The 20534-nt window shown below is 50.0% G+C and overlaps 1 protein-coding gene and 1 long non-coding RNA gene across 4 annotated transcripts; one reads left to right on the top strand and one right to left on the bottom strand.

Moving 5' to 3' along the window:
- Positions 1 to 8851: 8851 nt before the first annotated feature.
- LOC123637223 lies at positions 8852 to 11567 on the bottom strand. Its single transcript, XR_006734772.1, has 2 exons — positions 11352 to 11567; positions 8852 to 9716 (listed from the first exon to the last, which is right to left on the bottom strand). It is a non-coding gene; the product is annotated as an uncharacterized LOC123637223 (long non-coding RNA).
- A 592-nt stretch (positions 11568 to 12159) lies between these two features.
- ACTR1B (actin related protein 1B) lies at positions 12160 to 20323 on the top strand. 3 transcript variants are annotated; one of them, XM_045550167.1, is made up of 11 exons: positions 12160 to 12414; positions 14384 to 14448; positions 15668 to 15743; positions 16749 to 16874; positions 17216 to 17340; positions 17578 to 17794; positions 17925 to 18017; positions 18123 to 18297; positions 18764 to 18825; positions 19084 to 19124; positions 19319 to 20323. In XM_045550167.1, exons 1-11 carry the CDS (start codon positions 12367 to 12369, stop codon positions 19419 to 19421), a joined length of 1131 nt encoding a protein of 376 aa, XP_045406123.1. In that variant the 5' UTR covers positions 12160 to 12366; the 3' UTR covers positions 19422 to 20323. The 3 variants fall into 3 exon arrangements, with proteins under 3 accessions (XP_045406123.1, XP_045406122.1, XP_045406124.1); XM_045550166.1 differs by lacking the exon at positions 15668 to 15743 and having other exon boundaries at positions 12241 to 12414; XM_045550168.1 differs by lacking the exon at positions 14384 to 14448 and having other exon boundaries at positions 12382 to 12414.
- Positions 20324 to 20534: the final 211 nt, after the last annotated feature.

The following is a 20534-nucleotide window of genomic DNA, read 5'->3' as shown; positions in this document are numbered from 1 at the left end:
TTTAAATGTTGCTACACAAGTGGAATATGTGGGTCAAGAATAAAAAAATACAATACAAAGGAAACAAAGATGTCACTAATATATGACAGAAAAAAGAGGAGTCTGCTGCAGATTCTATGGCACTTCCATCCCCACTCTTCCATTCCCACGCTCCCTGGCAGCCAGGGCAGGGCCATGGGACATGCAGAGGTCTTCAGAAGATTCCTGGGACCCAGGAAGAATGTTGCTTCTCTGGATAGAAGAGAAAGAAGTGCTGGGGCTGTGCTTCCCCACCCACTTTTCCTCCAGCCTTGAAAGCAGATGTGATGTCTGGGGCTGCAGAAGCCACCTTACCACCAGGAGACACAAGCATGGGGAAGGTCCTGTGATCTCAGAGAAACTGGCCCTACCTGAGCTACCGCATCAAAGCCATGTTGCCTCCCTCAGATGGCTTGTGACAGATGGAAAATAAACCACTCTCTATTTAATCCCCCGTAAGTCAGGTTTTTGGGTAATTGCAGCCAAGTGCATCCCTAACTGGCACAGTGATTATGCCAGTTAGGACTATGGCAACATGTGAACGCCCCTCACTGAGATGATCTTGGCTGCTCAGTTGTTATGACCCATTACTGTTTGGAGGAACCAAGCCTAAGTTCCTAAAGATCATAATGCTCGTGTAGATTGGGATAGAGTAGAAGACAGCATGTCATTCATACTACAAGCTTTTACCAAGCCCTAGCTCTGCAAAGAAACCGTCATGGTGCTGGGGTTCAGAAAGGAGGGTGACGTTCCGTGCTCTGCATCCCTGAGCCACCTAGACACATGGGAGAGGCAAACAAGTACACAGATGACCAGACACACTGACACAGCCACACAGAGCAGCAAAGCAAGGGCCAGGGGCAGAGAGGACAGAAGAAATCCAACTGGGCCATGGCAGCCAGAAGACAGGCGCTTGGCTGAGCAGACTTCAGGAGAGAGAAGTGGGCCGTGCCAGGTGAGGCTGAGTTCTGGATCCACTGGATCATGGTATTTACTGAGACCCCAAGGTCCCTCCTGTTCACAGCTGTTGAATGCTTCCGTCAGCTCTCTTCACCAACAATCTGATGCTCATGGTCTCACAGCAGCCCTAGTGGGCTAGTAAGTGACATGCAAGACACCTGGAAACAGCCTCTTGGAGACACTCACCAATGAGCTTCAAGCATCATGAAAAGTCCTCCAAGCAGTCATCGAGGGGCTGCCACAGACTAACACAGCCCGTACCAAGATCACATGTGACACCCCCCCCATCCCTATGCCATCAGGGAAGGACCTGGAGCGAGAAGGGTCTGACCCCAACCCTTCCATAACATTAGGACTGCCCAGGACCCAATAAACCCAAAGGGAAAGGTTGTCCTCAGCTTTAAAACTCATTTACAAATGTTGTTTATGAAAATTACACCCATAAAAATGGGGCAGAGGCTGTGGGGTAGAAACAGAACAGATTCTATAAGCTCAGAAAGCTCTTTGGTCATAAAACTGCTGCTGATTTTTCAGGGTTATATTTTTTGAAATATATTAAGTTCTCCTTCCCTTTTAAAGATTTCAGGCTTCTACTTTCCCTGGGAAGTAGCAGTTGTACTTTCCCTTCTAGATTTTCTTGCTAAGCCACAGAAAACAATGCTCACAAATCCCATTCATTTTGTACACATCCCCAGGCCATGTTCAAGGGCTCTCAGTGCTTTGGTGGGGGTTCTTCTCGCTTGATGGAATAGGTGCTTAGGACGGAGACACTGGAAAATAACTGTTAGAGTCACCAGGAAAATGATGAGTTCTCCTCACTACCCCCTCCTTGATGAATGTGTTGACCTACCAGTTCCTGAAAATGCTGCTCAGGGAGAACCTGGGGGGTTGAGAACCTCCAACGCCAGGGCCCACACTGGCTCATGCTGGGCAGGTCAGCAGGCCTTTGGGGGATGACGGGATCTTCCCAAACCCTGAACCAGACTCCTGCCTTCAGAGGCACTGGTTGCCCTCCCGCACATGTGGGACTGGATGCAGAGACATTGGGTCACCTGCAAGGCCAAAAACAAGCCTCCTGCCTCCTAGACATCAGGTGCTAAAGCACAGCGAGTGGGACTGCAAGTGCTGCCTACAGCTGTTCCTTCATTCCATCCTGGTCACCTGCCAGTCGGCCATCAATGCAGATTGCCTGAGCCTCTGTGATGGCACACGTGGAGAGGAGCAAACCCAGGGCTCCTGACACAGGGCTCCCAGAACAAAGGGTCCATCACGTGTCAAGAGATGGCCCCTCTTGCAAGCAGAAATCAGCAGGCATCACTCTGTGGTCACACCTCTGATCCAGCAGCTCTTCAAGCAAAAGGACACATCAGTGCTCACTCTCCTGGGAGCACCTTCTCACACCTGAGGCCACCCTCAGTCTCCACGTCTGACCCACACACAGGCGCCAGGGAGGAGAGACCTCATGGCATCTGGACAGCTTCGGTCAGCAGATGGCTGTGGTTCAGATCTGAATTCTCAATTTCAGCTCTCTGCTAGAGAGGACTTGCCTGGCCCTTAGTTTTTCTCAGATGTTAAATGAAAGGCTTAAAGTGGATCAATGAGTCTTAGCCTGGAGTCACCTGGAGGGTTTTAAAAACTACTAATGCAAAGATCTCTCCCCACACCACAGAATCCTCATCACTGTCTCTGTCTCCATTGTTAAAAGGAGAATTCTCCCAGGGCATTTCCATGCCCAATTAGGGCTAGGAACCCTGGGAGAAGCTCAGCTCAGCCTCAGGGCCTTGCCATCTCTAACTTGCAGAAACTGTGAGCACAGCTGGTCTGAGGTTGGGTCGACGCTGCAGTTGCAGGTTGCTCCCAGATGGCCTGCTCTGCTATGTGGACCCCTTGTTGGGTAGGGTCCCTTCCCAGTGTTTATCTACAATGTTTTGCCTAATTTGGGGGACTTTGACACTTAAAGGAACAGATTCAAGTCTCAAGGCAAAGCACTGCCTTCCTCTGAAAGCAACAGGAAGGGGTTACCTGGGAGACCACCAGAGACAAGCATGTGACTCTCCAAATAGCCTAAAGGTTTCACATGAAAAGGTTACTTACCAAATATTTTGGCCAAACCTTCATCTAGATTTTTCGAATTTGAGGAAAAGTCATTATTTGAACCTGTGGGGGAAATAGACTTAGCTGTGATTAAACCTGCCCCTGGATCTGCATGAGTTCTCTTTAAGTCATACTCTTACCCTTGGTAGTTTGAGAGGGGCATGGGCCGATTGCCTGCTCTACCCTGTGAGTGCTGAGTTGTCTCGGGCAGTACAGTTCTGTAGATTTGGTTCTCTAGCCTGAGGTCTGGACAACCCACAGGAAGTCACAGGATGGTGGGGATGCACATAAAATTTGCCGACATGATCTGTAGACTAAAAAGTGTCCCATTCTTATCATCATTCGGTGTTGTTATCCATCGTGAACTGCAGTACGTGATGCTGGTTCCAAGGATGGTGAGCTCGAGCTCAGTTTCGGAGGGAGAATGGCAAATGGTCACACATTTCAGGTTTTTTAATGAGAAACTTTCCCCTCCCTAAGGAATGATGCTGATAAGGAGTGACTGACCACTCTGGAAATGCGTTGCTGTCTTGGTTCGGAGAAGAGGGCAAAATGCTATTGCAAACTCTGCACAGATCCACACTGCAGGTCTCTATTTGGGAGGGGCTTAGAGGGCCTGAGCTGTCCCTACTTGACCTGTTTGTTAAGCACAAGGAATTCCTGATGTTGTTATTGATGAATGAAAAAAAAGGAAGGTACAAAGGAAGTGGACTGGGTCAAGAATCTCCCCTGGGACCTCAGGGACTGATCTCAAGACTTCTGCGGTTACTCACGTGCTACCTCGTGGATGTGAATGAATTGTGCTAAAAGATCGTAGCCATCTATGGAGATTTTGAGCTATAATTTCAGTCTTTTTTCTTTATTTTTTTTCTTCAAGTGAAACCCACTTCATCAGGCTTTTCTTTTTGAAGCTGTGATGATGTCTCAGTGTCCCAGTGTCCGACACATTTCCTTGATTCAAGGTCAAAGCTAATTCTTTTTTCTGGCCCCAGGGGAGTGTGGAAATCCACTGGGAAGGAGAAACCTATCCCCTAATAAAGGGGTTGGCAGGGTCACACCACCTGCCTATTCTAAGTGTCATGGAGCATTTATCTGCAAGAATCTGAAGTTCCAACACAAAACCAGTAGCAAAGGTCATTTTCACATGGTTTCCTGACCGACAGACTGAGTCTCTAGATTGAGCAATTGAGCCGTCTGGGCACATGACAGCTTTCAACTTTACAGGAAAATTGGTCATCAGGTCTAATGGTGCATTGGATATTGCTTCCAGGTGGGACAGCTTTTTGGCAAATGAAAACAACAAAAAGTTTCCTTTTGCTGAGATATTTGTGAATCATTAAGAATCAATACAATGCCAGTTTAAGTCATCTAGCAAGCCCGCGCAGCAAAACGTCACAAAAACCCTTTGGGTTTTAAAACATCCTGACAGACTAGTTACTTTCTCCCTTTTCCTGCTGTCACCCTGACTGACAGTCTCATCATTTAAAGTGATGCATCCCCTAGGCCATATGACACTTAATGTTTGCATAAGGCACCTGCTGTCCTCCATGGCAGAGGGCACTATTTAGTTTTGTGATTTTCGTACACTTAATTATTGGAGAACAATACTGGAGCCTCCTCCATCAGAACTGTGTCTACAGCTTTTACTTTTCTCTGCAGCTCTGACATCTTTAATCTGAGAGAATTTCATGGAATGTGGTCAGTCAATTAGTAAACAGCAAAAGTGGTTCCAAATGCGGTGAGACTCTAAAAATAGAGGAAGGAAATCTAATGTTCACTTTGAAGTGCTATGTTCATAACAGCACTATTCATAATAGCCAAATGGTGGAAAAAAACAAATGTCTATCAAATGATGAATGGGTAAACAAAATGTAGCATATGCATACAATGGAATATTACCCAGCCATGGAAAGGAATGAAGTGCTGACACATGCTACAACATGGATGAACCTTGAAAACATAGTAAGTGAAAGAAGCCAGTCACCAAAGTCCACATATTATATGATTGCACTTATATGGAATGTCTAGAACAGGCACATCTATAGAGCACACAGTATGGGGAATGGGGAGTGACTGCTAGTAAGTAGTACAAGGGGACTCTTCAAGGTGGAGAAAATGTTCACAACTCTGTAAATATACTAAAAACTGCTGAATTATACATTTTTGAAAGGGTGAATTTTATGGTATAAGAATTATATCTCCATAAAGCTGTTATTTTAAAAAATTGTGTGGGTGTGTGTAGATAAATCCAGGTTGGTGTTTCTTTATACCAATCTTTTTTGGTATATTTTGTATATACATTTTTGTGTATATATATATATATATATATATATATATATATATATATATATATCTTTTGCATATGTTTGAAAATTTGTAAAATAAAAAGTTAAAATCTACATGTACACTACCCTGTCATGGAGCACTGGATTTTGAGAAAGCTTCAAAGTTGGGAAAACTTTTTAAGTCACTCCCTTCTCCCAAGTTACAAATCCCTAATGGCAAATTGGGGGTTCCAACACATCAGTGGTAAATTTGGGGTGGTGAGGAAGGCAGGGTAGGGCAAAAGCCTATATTCACCACACCTGTGGGAGGGGTACATGATCCCCTTCCTGATTTGGACTCACAGCAAGTCTCACGTTTCTCTCTCGCTGCCACAATATACTTGTGACAGTACCTTGGATCAGGAGGAGAACAAAGGAGAGGGTCACAGCTCCACTCATCTTTGCCATAGTCTGTGTACCATCAGGGGAGCCAGTCTTCTGAGCAGCCTTCAGACTCAACACCAGCACTTCAGGATGCTGCGGAACCCAGGGGTCTGTGAAGTCATACCCAGAAGTGGGGTGGGGGGTGGGGTTGCTCTACAGTGCGAAGGAGGAAGGGACGGAGGGGCATGCTGGTGGCCCTGAACTAACAACCTCTCTGCTCACGTCCCTTAGCTCTCTAGTGCCTTCCTCAATCCTGCATGTTCTGCAGCATAAGGCAGTAGAATATTAACCAGGACTCTTAGGTTGCGAGTGACAAAAACTCAACTAAATCAACTTAAGTGAATTGGAAGTAGCTAAAGTAGCCAGAAAAGTGTGAAATTAATCAAGATATCACACTAATAAAGTGCTGTTATTTATTGTATTATATAAAATTATAACAACAAAAGTAGCATAGACCAATTGATAACGTCCGTGTGGTTACTCATGCATTGCTACTTCCCCATTACATTTTGTACGTGTTAAACTAGTTTCAAACTAAAAATCTTTATATTTCAGCACCTTTAACTGTGCTTTTTTACCTAGTTTTTTCCTGCATTTTTATTCTGTACTGGGTCCCACAAATTATGTAGCTGGCCCTGCCCTTGAGCCCTCATGTTCTCACATTGTGTGCAGTAGCTGGGATGGAGGACATCTTTTGTGGGCAGAAAGTCACACAAACAGTTAAACAGCAGTATTCTGGGCAGCTCAGGTGTATTAGTTTGCTAGGACTGCCATAACAAAGTCCCACAAAATAGGTGGCTTAAACCAAAGAAATGTACCAGCTGATCCTTGAGCAACACGGGGTTAGCTTAGGGGTGCTGATGCCCCACACAGTCAAAAATCCACATATAACTTTTGACTCCCCCAAAAACTTTAGTAATTTTTGTAATTACTAAAGTAATTAATAATGACTAATAGCCTACTGTTGAGCAAAGGCCTTACCAATAACATAAACATCAATTAACACATATTTTCTATATTACATGTATTATATAGTGTATTCTCACAATAAAGTAGCTAGAGAAAATGTTATTAAGAAAATCCCAAAGATGAGAAAATATATTTATTATTCATTAAGTGGAAGTGGATCATCATAAAGGTCTTCATCCTCATCATCTTTATGTTGAGTAGGCTGAGGAGGAGGAGGAGGAAGGGGGGTGGGTCTTTCTGTCTCAGGGGGTGGCAGAGGTACAAGAGGTGGAGGAGGTGGAAGGGGAGGCAAGAGAGGCAGGCACACTCCATGTAACTTTTACTGAAAAAAATTCATGTATAAGTGGACCTGTACAGTTCAAATCCATGTTGTTCAAGATTCCACTGGGCCGGGCGAGGTGGCTCACACCTGCAATCCTAGCACTCTGGGAAGCTGAGGCAGGAGGATTGCTTGAGCTCAGGAGTTCGAGACCAGCCTGAGCAAGAGCGAGACCCCAACTCTACTAAAAATAGAAAAATTATATGGATTTGGTGGTGGGTGGCTGTAGTCCCAGCTATTCAGGAGGCTGAGGCAGGAGCATCATTTAAGCCCAGGAGTTTGAGGTTGCAGTGAGCTGTGATGACACCACTGCACTCTAACCGGGGCGACAGAGTGAGACACTGTCTCAAAAAAAAAATTTCCACTGTATTGTCTCACAGTTCTGGAAGCTGGAAGTCTGATACCAAGATGCCAACAGGGTTAGTTCTTTATGAGGGCCATGAGGGAAGGATCTCTTCCAGGACTTGGCCTGTAGGTGGCCATCTTCTCCTTGAGAACCAAATTTCCTCTTATAAGGACACAGGTCACATTGGATTAGGGGACACCCTAATAAACTCATTTTAACTTGATTACCTCTGTGAACACCCTATCTCCAGACACAGTCACACGCTGAGGCACGGGGGGTGGGGAGTTAGCACTTCAAAATATGAATGTGGGGGGAACACAATTCAATCCATAACATCAAGTAATGGCAGCAGCAGAAAGCTTATTTCTTTAAAATACCTTCAAAAAATAAAACTAGAACAAAAAGTAACAGAAAGATTATATAAAACAACACAAACCCCAACACCCTCAGTATAACCAGAAGACAGAAAATGTCCAAATTCAAACGACCAGTAAATAGAAAAATAAATGCGGCCGGGCGTGGTGGCTCACGTCTGTAATCCTAGCACTCTGGGAGGCCGAGGCGGGTGGATCGCTCGAGGTCAGGAGTTCAAGACCAGCCTGAGCAAGAGCAAGACCCCGTCTCTACTAAAAATAGAAAGAAATTATCTGGCCAACTAAAAATACATATAGAAAAAATTAGCCGGGCATGGTGGCGCATGCCTGTAGTCCCAGCTACTCGGAAGGCTGAGGCAGTAGGATCGCTTAAGCCCAGGAGTTTGAGGTTGCTGTGAGCTAGGCTGACGCCACAGCACTCACTCTCACCCGAGCAACAGAGCGAGACTCTGTCTCAAAAAAAAAAAAAAAGAAAGAAAGAAAAAGAAATGCTAACCCAGCTCCATCTCTTTCGTTTCTGCTACTGGTCTTTGTAAAGAGGAAACTCGGCAGCCCAAGATGGTCTAAAATCTCCACCCTCAATTTGGAAGTGCTGAAAATGTGTCCTGGTAGATCAGAACAAATACCCAGCAGTGGGGAAGCCACGGGAAAGGAAATTGGTAAGATTGCAGTAGAGCAAGACCCTGGACTGGGCTCCGTGTGGGCCGTTTGGAAGCTGTTTACCAAGAAGATTTCATACAACACTGAGGGTGAATAGAAACCAAAGTAGGGGAAATAGGCTAGCACCAAACTTAAGATGCACAACCCCCTAACTTTATTTTAAGAGACAAAGTCTCACTCTGTCACCCAGACTAGAGTGCGGTGGCATCATCATAGCTCACTGCAGCCTCAGACTCCTGGGCTCAAGCAATCCTCCTGCCTCAGCCTCCTGAGTAGCTGGGACTACAGGTATGTACCACCATGCCCAGCCCCCCTAACTTTTGATCCCCACAGCATACTCCTGTAACCTCGCCCCATCTTCCTCATCTCAGCAGTGTCAAACCTAAATGACAGAGAAAGATTCTTTAAAAGAAAATGGTATTTATTCAGGCATGGACATTGCAGTGGGAATACATGTGGATAGATTCAGGGTGATAAAGGAAGACAAAGGTTTTTAAAGGAAAAATGAAGAGGGTTATGTAAGTTGTTTTAAGACAATTATCCTTGGCTACAAGGATCAATAACAAGGGTGGCAGCAATCCAAGGTTACACAGGCAGTTGCTGGGCAGCTGTCCTCACAAAAGTATGTTTTGTGTAAAGTTGTGGTGGCCTTTGTGCAAGGCTGTGGCCTCTGCAGATTCTTTGGTGATCGTTCTTGTTATCAGGTACATTTTCATAAAAACCTGCCCTTTGTGGTCTTCCCCCACTCCATTTGTCAGAGTTTGACACAGTGACTCCATTTTGACTCTGACAACTTTCACAGCAGCCAATCCATCTTTCCACTTGCTCAGGCTGAAATCAGGGGTTCCGTTCCAGACTCCTCTCTTTCTCGCCACCATCTATCCCATCCCTAAGCAAGTCCTCTCAGTTCTGTTTTCACATTAGTCTCCAAAGCTGCCACCTTCCCCACCTCCACTCCCCCAGTGAAACCAGGCCAGAGTCATCTTCATTTTATTGGCAATGAAATGAGAGGCCAACAAAGTCCCCTGAACATTCCTGGCCACTGTTGAATTCTAATGAGTCCCATTACCAAAATCCTCACCACCTCCTCTCCCACTCACCCCTTCCCTTCTCTCCCACCTCCTCCCATTACCAGAGGAAGAGAATATGGGCTGCTTTGCAACCTAGGTGCACCATGGGGCATGTGGGCGATTCATTAATTGCCTTTACCTGCTCATCAGACTTCCTTTGCCTGATTTCTGTCATTTCCAGGCAGCTCTGTCGAGGATCTAGACATGAGAGAAAAACATCTATTTTTATGCAGTCACCCAGGTCTAGAGCAAGAATCAACAAATTTTTTTTTGTAAAGACCAGACAGAAAATATTTTACGCTTTGGAGGCCACATATGTCTCTGTAACATATTCTTTGTTGTTGCTGCTTTAAAAATGTAAAAATCATTGAAATGTAAAAATCATTGAAAGAAAAACAATGAAACCAAAAACTGGTTCTTTGAGAAAATCAATAAAATATAAAAATGTCTAGCCAGACTGATCAGGGAAAAAGATAGAAGCCACACATTGCCAATATCAGAAATGAGAATAGACATCATTATAGATACCACAGACGTTAAAAGGAAAATAAGTGTACAATATGAACAACTTTTTGCCAATAAACTTGACAAGTTAAATAAAATGGACAAATTTCATGACAAACACAAACTAACAAAGCTTACTTAAGAAGAAATAAATAACCAGAATAGCTCCACATCTATTTTAAAGATTGAATTTGTGGGTAACAACATTCCCACAAAGAAAACTCAAAGCCCAGATGGCTTTACTGGTAAACTCTGTCAATATTTAAGGAAGAAATATCACCAATTCTACTCAAACTCTTCTAGAAAAATTGAAGATGAGGGAATACTTCTCAACTCATTCTATGAGACCAGTATTATCTTTTTTTTTTTTTTTTTTTGAAACAGGGTCTTGCTCTGTCGCCCCAGCTAGACTAGAGACCAGCATTACCTTGATACCAAACTAGACAAAGATATTATGGAAAAGAAGACTATAGATCGGCCGGGCGCAGTGGCTCACGCCTGTAATCCTAGCACTCTGCGAGGCCAAGGCAGGAGGATCATTGGAGCTCAGGAGTTCAAGACCAGCCTGAGCAAAAGCGAGACCCTGTCTCTACTAAAAAAATAGAAAGAAATCATATAGACAGCTAAAAATATATATAGAAAAATGAGCCAGGCATGGTGGCCAATGCCTGTAGTCCCAGCTACTTGGGAGGCTGAGGCAGGAGGATTGCTTGAGCCCAGGAGTTTGAGGTTGCTGTGAGCTAGGCTGATGCCATGGCACTCTAGCCTGGGCAACAGAGTGAGACTCTGTCTCAAAAAAAATAAAAATAAAAAATAAGTCATCTCTGACAAGGAACAGGCCAGTGACTGAGAGGAATGGGGCTTCTGGGGTGCTGGCCATGCCCCCTCCCCTCCCCGCCTCCTTGAAAGGAGGTCTGACTCTGTTGCCCAGGCCAGAGTGCAGTGGGCCGATCATAGCTCACTGTAACCTTGAACTCCTGGGCTCAAGCTATCTTCCCACCTCAGCGTCCCAAGCAGCAGAGATTACAGGCGCGCAAGACCACGCCCGGGCACGCTGTTTCTTGAACTCAGTGACAGTTATACAAGCGCATCCACATTTCTGCACATTTCTGTATGATACTGTGCTTCCATATTACAAAGTTTAAGCTCACAGTCTAGCAGGAGAGGTATATAAAGAGAGAGATAACTATGGGTCCCTTTAGTAAATGAATTTAGGACTCAACTATCTCATACTCTTGCAGCGCCTGAACCCAGTGCGGCCCGGGCTGCCCGCCTAGCTCAGTAACCCTGGGCAGGTTACCTATGTGTGAGGCTCCTCGGTTTCCTTACCTGTAAAATGGGAATAATAATACAACAGCAGAGATTGAATGTAACCTATGTAAAGTGGGTAGAAGGGTTCCGCAGGCACTTAGCAGGTACTCCATCAACGCCAGGACCAATTTACCACAAAACTGTAATTTTTACAAGGAAAGGAATCCTCCTGGCCGGGCGCGGTGGCTCACGCCTGTAATCCTAGCACTTGGGAGGCCGAGGCGGGCGGGTCGTTTGAACTCAGGAGTTCGAGACCAGCCTGAGCAAGAGCGAGACCCCGCCTTTACTAAAAAAAAAAAATAGAAAGAAATTAGCTGGACAACTAAAAATATATATAGAAAAAATTAGCCGGGCATGGTGGCGCATGCCTGTAGTCCCAGCTACTCGGGAGGCTGAGGCAGAAGGATTGCTTAAGCCCAGGAGTTTGAGGTTGCTGTGAGCTACGCTGACGCCATGGCACTCACTCTAGCCCGGGCAACAGAGCCAGACTCTGTCTCAAAAAAAAAAAAAAGAATCCTCCTCAATGCTCAGTAAAGAAATACTTTGGGTGAAATATCCAGGGACTGCCTCCTCGGAAAAGGTAGGCTCACAAAAGAACGTGGTCTGAGGTGCTGGAGCGCGGGAAAGACGTCTTCCTGGACGGGTGACGGGCCCGACTCGGTCCGCATCTCCACGTTCTACCGCCCGCGTCCCCTTTAAAAACAGAGCCGTGGCGTCATCCCCGACGCGGCTCAGCCTACCTTGACAACGCCCCGGCTATTCTTCTGGACGGCCTCAATTGGCTGGCCAGCCCCAGGAGGCCCCGCCCCCTGCCCCGCAGTCGGCCCCAGGCGTCTGCTGTCAATCGGGCCAGGTGGGAGCGGTGATTGGCCACGGGGCCCGCCCTCCAGACAGCCCCGCCGGGCTCGCGTAGGCTGCGCGCTGGGGATGGGAGGGGCGCGGCGCCGCGTCTGGAGCCGCCGCCGTCCGTGTCCGCCTGCCCGTCGGTCGCTCTTGCAGCCCGCCTGCTGGGCAGGGCCGGCCCGGCCCGGCCATGGAGTCCTACGACATCATCGCCAACCAGCCCGTGGTCATCGACAATGTGAGGCCCGGCAGCCAGGGGGAGGGCGGGCGCCCTGCCCCCGGGGGCGCACGCGGCTGCTCGGGGAGGGACCCCTGCCCGTCTCGGCTCTTCCTCCGCTCACTGCCCGTCCGCTGTGCCCGGCGTGCCCGCTCGGTTCGCCCCAGGGCCTCGCGCACACACCTGGCCCTGTAGCCCTGGCCTTGGGGCCAGCCCCCTCGCCGACATCGCGGAGCCCCTTCCCTGAGCCCTCGCCGAGCCGGGCGGGGAAGTCCGGGAGAGCTAGAGTGACAGCCGGGCGGCCAACCGGTGCACCTGTGCACCTGTGCGTCAGGCCGGCGACGGCGCACTTCAGACCCTTCTCTGTTGAGAGTGGAGTCACTGGGCAGGTTTCGACCCCAGCCCCTTTACCCATCCTTCGGCCCTGGCTCTGGCTGCCTGGTGGAGATGGGATTTGCATTTGCCCTTTTGCACACTGCTGGCCTCATCTTTTGGAGAGGGTTGACCAGGTGATCTGAACAACAGCACATCCCAGGGGGCTGCTCCCCAATGCGAAAAATGCAAGTTACTCTCTACCAGCCACATGTCCACCACTACTTGGTTGACCTTTTGGCTACTTTGATCCCCTTCTGAGGGGCTCCCTGTGCTGAGCAGAAATTCCACTGCCAGCAGGAAGAATTTAGAGCCACTGTTCCCAGGCCCGACAAGCAGTTTGGGGTAATTGTCTGGAAGCCTCAGAAGAAAGATATCTGGCTTCCTGTGGCCTTGTCCTTCAGCACTGGGGTTCGGCTTGCTTTCAGCTGCCCTGGGGGAATTTCTGGCCTCAGAGCCCTGACATGGGAAGAAAATAAGGGCCCGGGTCTATGGACCTGTCCCTAGCTGGGTACCCGCCTCTGCAGTGGGGACCGTGAAGTTTTTTGATAATGACTCACTTCTGCTCATTCTGGGATCTGTCTCCCTCCCACATGACCCTGTAGGGTCCCTGAATGGCTGTCTTTTTTGGGAGTACCCGTGTGGGCTCACCTGAGTCACAGCAGGGGATGTTTAATAAGGAGCCTAGAACTGGGCTTGGGGATGTGCTGTCACACCAGCTCTCCAGGAGGCTATAGGAAGGACCAGGCTACTTCCTTTCTTGTTGGGCAAATAATTCATGAAGGCTAATCAACAGGCTTATGAGTTCAGAAAGCAACTGCTTGGCCCCTCCGGGCTTCCAGCCCCTACTCTGTAACTTGTAGGTGTTTATTTCTGCTAGACCTGGAGGGTTGTGATGAAGATTGGTGGGAAGCGGGTTTGAGAAGCTGGTTCCTTCTCTGGGTGAGAGGTTTCTAAAATACAAGGTTGTTTTGGAAACCCTAAGTCCAGCTTCTAGGCAGGAGCAGTGGCAGAATCAAGACATTCTCCTTGTAGTCTCTAAGGAAGCCACTGGAGGAAAGGTGCCAGTTGTCCCATGCACCCAGTGGTCTTCCCCAGCAAGCCCTGTATGTGGTCCATGTCTGCTGGGGAGGCGGGGGGAGCTGTTGGGAAAGAAAAACATGCTGAGAGGTTTCTTCTCACTGTCTTTTGAGAGTAGCTTGTACCATGGAATCCTACTGCATAGAGCTGGTACTTGAGTGTGCAGAAGAGAATGTACTTGGTGGTTTCTCAATCTCTCTGCTATTGGCATTCTGGGCTGGATAATTAGTGGAGTCTGGCCTGTGCGTTGTAGGATGTTTAGCAGCATCTCTGGCTTCTACCACTAGATACCAGCACCGCGCCTCACATGCCTCCCTCCCCAGTTGCCAGACATTGCCAAGTATTCCTAGGGCTCAGGGATAAAAAATTGCCCCCGGTTTAGAACCACTGGTATGCTTGTAAGTGATCTTGTCCTCTTGGCAGGGTCTCTGGCTTCCTGCCCCACCTGCCTTGAAGGGGCAGCGAGCTCTCTCCCCTCCAGAGCACTATCTTCATCTGGAGGTGAATGTTGGGAGCTAAACATTGTTTTTCCTTGCAGGGTTCAGGGGTGATCAAGGCTGGCTTTGCAGGAGACCAGATTCCAAAGTACTGTTTCCCAAACTAGTAAGTGTTGGCTCAGGCAGCAGCCCTACGCCTTTTGTTTACTTCCCTTGAGAACATTGGCCCTGTGTCACAGCTGTCTTTGAGGACAACTCTTGCCCCTACCTGTAAGGAAAAACATGAAATTTGTGAGGTTGACACTACCCAGAGAGCTTGAAAGGGCAAGGCAGGTGCTCAGGGTTTCCTCTTCCTCTTTGGAGTCTCATTTGGTCTCTCCTTGAGCCAGTGAGGAGAAGCAGCCAGCATTCCCCTGAGGTGGGGTGTGGTAGCAGCTGCAGAATAAAAGGGAGATATCTCCAAAGGGAGACCTAAGCTTGGAGCAGAATAAATAGGGAGTTATAACTCCCAGCCAGCCCTTCCTCTCTAGAAATGTTTTTTTCAGGGCTTATTTATTTTCAGACTCTAGAAAATGTTTTGTTTCAGTCAAGGGAGGTCTTTCCCTGGATAGTGCTTGTAGTGGCAGGAATAAGAGGGAGGTGCAAACCCAGAGAGAGCCTGGAGTGCTCCTTAGGCCACCCTAGCCTATCAGGAAAGTTTCCCTCAGGAGTGCCTCTTCCCAAATCCTGGAGGCTTTGGAATTATTGTCCTAAAGGCAGGGGGCAGAGGAAGCCCCTAAGGCCCCCAAAGTGGCTTGGCCATAGGCCCCAGGCCTGGTCTGTGGACAGAGCCAGCATAGAGCACCTTAGCTTCTACTTTCCTCTCTGAACTCTAATCAAAGGTTCCTGTTAATGTGTGGGGAGCTTGGGTCAAATTTTGGAATGGTAGTTCATCAGATCTTACAGTTTCCGAGAACTGACTCTGTTCTGGTAGCTCTCACAATGGGAAGGGGCAGCATCCTCTGAGTGAGAGAGGGCTGTGCAGGGAAGCCCTGACTGCTGCCGGTGAGAGCAGTCGGCCCCTCTGAAGTCAAGAGCGTGGGCTGAGTCATTGTGGCTGCAGGAGCCTGACCCTCTGCCAGGTCTGGGCCATGGAAGCTGGGATTTCAGCTCTCAGTGGGAGGGACATCGTTCCTTCCGGCCCTGAGCTTCCTGTCTTGCCAAGGCCTACTCTGTAGGTCCGTATCCATATCCCCCAGGCCCCAGTTCCGACCTGTGCCCCATGGCCAAGTCCTGGTGCTTTAGAGGACAGTTACCCTCCGGACCATTGGAGTTGGACTTTGGTTTTCCTGGACACAAGCTCAGCCATGGCCCCTGCCCACCCCACTGATTTTATGTCCTCACAGTGTTGGGCGGCCTAAGCACATGCGGGTGATGGCTGGAGCCCTGGAAGGGGACCTCTTCATTGGACCAAAAGCAGAGGTAACACTGTGGGGCCTACCTTTCCCTAGGTTTGGGTCCTCAGTCACAGGGGCACTGGCCAGTGGTCAGAGGGCTCTGTTCTCAGGCCTCTGCAGATGCCATCTTGGTCCCCATTATATACTAGCTGTGGATCGCTGCACTGTGCACCTCTCCTCTGTGAGATAGAGTGACGGTTCATGTTCTAGGGAACATGAGTAGACCTCATCATATCCTGTCTTTTAGAAGCTATTTGGAAGCTACAGAGGAAAGAACTGATTCAAAAGGGACTTAAGAGTCAGAATCACCCAGACTTGCTGACTGCTCTGACGAGGGGGCTGCCTCTCATGTTCTGTCTGGGGTGACCTACCTAGGGGCTGCAGGGCCAGATCAGAACCTCAGGAAGAGCAGACAAGGGTGTGGGGAGATTTGGGCAAGCGCAGTTTGGGCATTTGGGGAACACAGCCTGGGGTGCTGGAGCATGCATGGGGCATGGTTCTGGGCCTGGAGAGGGGAGGCATGAGCTGGTGGTGCAGATGTGGGGCTCTCAGGAGATGCAGTCAGTAGCAGTCAAGGTGGCTGAGAGGAGCTTAGTAGTGCTCAGCAAGAAGAGGTGCACCTGGGGAGACATCACAGGGCAGGCGGAGGCAGCATGTGGGTGCAGGGGGCTGTCGAGAACCCGATGAAGGGCTGGCTGGCGGTGGGGTGGTGGGTGCAGGAGAGGCCATGTTGGATCAGCCAGGAGGAGGCACTGGTGCTGACAGGAAGTGGTGGGGATGGAAGTTGGCAGTGTGCAAGGAGAGGATGGGGAGCATGCACCATTAAGAGTGGAGGAGCGAGAAGCATGGCCGTGGGCTGTGGGATGGGAGGGGCTGGAGAAGCTGCTAGATGGATGAAGCTGTGCTGAGGACACCCAGTGAACAGGAAGGTTCTAGTCAGGGCAGGTGGGGGGCAGCTTCCAGAAGCATTGGCAGCAACTGCTGGGTGAGGGCCCTGGTGCCACATCTGGCCATCCCACCCCCTCCCCAGGAGCACCGGGGGCTGCTGGCCATCCGCTATCCCATGGAGCATGGCGTGGTGCGGGACTGGAACGACATGGAGCGCATCTGGCAGTATGTCTACTCCAAGGATCAGCTGCAGACCTTCTCCGAGGAGGTGTGGCAGCCAGCCCCTCCCACCAGGCTCTGAACTCCCTCCTCTGCTTCCTTCCTGGTCGGGCTCCCACATTTCCTCTCTGCATGTTGGGAGGGGAACATGCCTTTTCACTGTGTGTCTGGGTGTATATATATAGCCAGCGGCTGCCAGGCAAAATTTTCCAGAAAGACCTAGATCTTTGGAAGAGTAACTGCAGGCAAATAATGGGATGGTGCCCTCAGGAAGGAAAGGAGTCTGCAACTACCTAGGCTCATAGTGGGGGCCCTGGCTCTCTGGAAAGATCGTTTTAGGGCCTAGCATGTTGCCTTTGTGCATGCCCGTTATCCTCCCGTCTCCTGTAGCATCCTGTTCTTCTAACGGAGGCCCCACTCAACCCAAGTAAGAACCGGGAGAAAGCAGCAGAGGTGTTCTTTGAGACCTTCAACGTGCCGGCCCTGTTCATCTCCATGCAGGCCGTGCTCAGTCTGTGAGTGCGCCCTAAACCCTGGGCTCCCGAGTCCTCGTCCTCCCTGTGTTGTCCTCCTACTTGTGATGACCAGGCATCTGACTTCCTTGGAGAAACAGCCCCTTGATGACTATCCCTTTAGGGAGTTCCTCATGTCCCTTTTTCAGACTAGCTAATGCAAATTCCCAGGGTCCCTTTCGGGGTGAGGAGGTCCCTGTGCCTCAGTGGCTGAGGTGAGGGATGCTGACCTGGTGACAGGTACGCAACAGGACGCACGACAGGAGTGGTTTTAGACTCTGGGGACGGGGTCACTCACGCAGTCCCCATCTATGAGGGCTTTGCCATGCCACACTCCATCATGCGGGTGGACATTGCTGGCCGTGATGTCTCCCGCTATCTCCGGCTGCTGCTGCGTAAGGAAGGGGTCGACTTTCACACCTCAGCTGAATTTGAGGTTGTCCGGACCATCAAAGAGGTGACGAGGGGCAGGAGGGTATGGATACAATCTGGTCGGGGTGGAGAAAGGGGGGTGGGACCAAGGTTGAGCCCTGGGCTGTGGGTATCCTGGCTGCAGCCTTCTGAGGGTTGCGTCCCTGCCCCCACAGCGAGCCTGCTACCTGTCCATCAACCCGCAGAAGGACGAGGCTCTGGAGACAGAGAAGGTGCAGTACACCTTGCCAGATGGCAGCATGCTCGATGTAAGTGGCCAGGCCTGGCACTAGGGGGGCAGCAGTGTTAGGCCTGGAGGAAAAGGAGGCCTGGCTTCCTGGGGTACCTCTCTGCCTCAACCTTGTGCTCCAAAGGTGGGGCCTGCACGATTCCGGGCTCCCGAGCTGCTGTTCCAGCCGGACCTGGTGGGGGAGGAGAGTGAGGGGCTCCATGAGGTGCTGGCCTTCTCCATCCACAAGTCCGACATGGACCTTCGCCGGACACTATTTGCCAACATCGTGCTCTCGGGTGGCTCAACACTTTTCAAAGGTACTGTGGTTTAGGAGGTGGAGGTGGTCAAACAAGGCCAAGGGCAGCTGGACCCTCAGAGACTGTGCCCCCCCCCCCCCCGCAGAGCATGGACATGACCATTTTCTATTGGCTTTTTGGTAGTGCTCAGTGAGCATTAAAATTAAATTTTATTTCCTCTGAATGTATTATGGGGTATCAGTTGAGAAAGCATGCGGGGTCAGGTAGAACAGTGTGACTTGGGGTTTTGTCTCATGTGGCCTCTCTGAGGAAGCTGGGCCCACCCGCAGCTATGGAGCTGGATCTTTTCTGCCTTGGGGTGGCTCATCCCTGCCCTTAATTCTGGGGAGAACTGCTGAGAGGGACAGCAGCAACTGGTGGGGAGGGGGCTGGAGGCTGGATGCGGGGGGCTAGTAGCAAGGAGGTCGGACGTGGGTCCCCAGCTCTGCCACCCTTGTGTTCACAGGCTTCAGTCTTGTGTTCACAGGTTTTGGTGACCGATTACTAAGTGAAGTGAAGAAGCTTGCCCCGAAGGATGTCAAAATCAAGGTGAGGTTCCTGAGAGTTCCGTTAGGGCACCAGGAGTGCTGGGCAACCTTGGCCTGGGGAGGGAGGAAGGGCATATGCCACCTCTAGACTCCCTCTCCCGTCCATGCTCACCCAGCCCTGCTCCTCCTGGTTTGGCTATGCCCACTCCCAGCTTCGGCCCTGGCTGCCTGACCTCGGCCCTGGAGAGATGCCCCCTAGGCTGGGAGGGTGGCTGCTGTGTGGGGACCGGGCACTTACATGGCCACTTGTCCCCTCTAGATCTCAGCCCCCCAGGAACGGCTGTACTCCACGTGGATTGGGTGAGGCGGGGCTCAAGGGGAGGGCTCTGGGAGGAGACCATTTTGCCCTGGACGCTTCTCCCAGGGTTGGCCCAGGCCAGGTGGAGGTGGGTGGATTTCCCTCCCAGGTAAGGGAAAGGGAGCTCTGAGTGCCCAGGGAGGGCGGTCGACTCAGCCCACAGGTCCACAAGAATACTATCCCTCCGTCCTCACAGTGGCTCCATCCTGGCCTCGCTGGACACTTTTAAGAAGATGTGGGTGTCCAAAAAGGAGTATGAAGAGGATGGCTCTCGTGCTATTCATCGCAAAACCTTCTAGTGCCCCAGGAGGGTGGAGCATGTTGGGAGAATGGGAGGAAGGGGGAGCCAGAGCCCTTAACCCTTTTTGGTCTGGGCTCACATACTAGGCTTAGGGTCCCCTGCATGCCCTGAACCCGCAGGCAGGTGGTGCAGCAGTGCTCCCCTGCAGCCCTCCCCCCCATCCCCTGCCGCCACACACATATACATACACACACACGGTAATGTTTAGCTGTGTGGATGGGAGTCTTGAGCTGGAGCGTAGGAATTGAGGAGCCCAGTGTTGGGTTGTTCTGGGTGTCCCTTCAGCAGGGCCAGTTAGGCCTGTGGTTCCTTGCTCTGAGTCTCGGGGCTGCTTCCCGGAGCTCGCAGGGCCAGAGTGCCTGGATGCCTGTGTAACTAGCCTTGGCGGTGGACCAGGGGTGGCCAACAAGTCCACTGGTGCATCATTGTGTCCATTGCCACCTCCTCTTCCTGACCTGAAAGGGCAGCCTAGACCCTTTCACACGCTGTCTTCCTGGGCAGAGCCCTGGTGTAGGGCAGAGTACTGGGTAGTCTTCTGTCCCCAGCGAGGGGGTGTGGCCTGGGTCAGACCCTCCAGAGCCAGGGCAGAGGATGAGCAGTTGTCATGATCTCCCCTTCAAAGCACTTCATTGACTTGCTGCTCCCTCTCCTTTACCCTCAATTCCCTGCACGGGAAAGGATTAATGGTCTTCATTTGTTGAGTGGAAGCCACTTAATCAGGAGTCAGACCTGAGGAGGTAGGGGACATTTCCTTCTCTACCTCCCCTAAGAAAGAGGTCATCACTTTCGCTGTAGACAGGACCCCACCACCTCTCTTCCAGATATGTACAATAATTTATCACAGTTGCCTGAAAAAAAACCTTTTTTTAAAAATCATTATAGTAATAATTATGGACAAGGCACAATGTGTGGCTCTGTTTTCTTTGGTTCTTTGTGCTGTTGTTTGCTCATCCATCCCTGGGGACTTTCAAAGAAAGGACCAGAGAGAACACAGTGTGGCTCCGGCTCTAGCTCAGAAGCTTGAGCGTTTCAGTGGTTGGCAGGGCAACATGGCACAGGAGGCTGGGCTCTCACCCTGGAGCATAATTCCCGAGCCTCGTTACCTGCTTGC

Source organism: Lemur catta, chromosome 4 (genome assembly GCF_020740605.2).
Source record: "Lemur catta isolate mLemCat1 chromosome 4, mLemCat1.pri, whole genome shotgun sequence".
Taxonomy (NCBI): Eukaryota; Metazoa; Chordata; class Mammalia; order Primates; family Lemuridae; genus Lemur; species Lemur catta.
The sequence above is the reverse complement of the archived record's forward strand: the minus strand, read 5'-3'. Positions and strand labels throughout refer to the sequence as shown.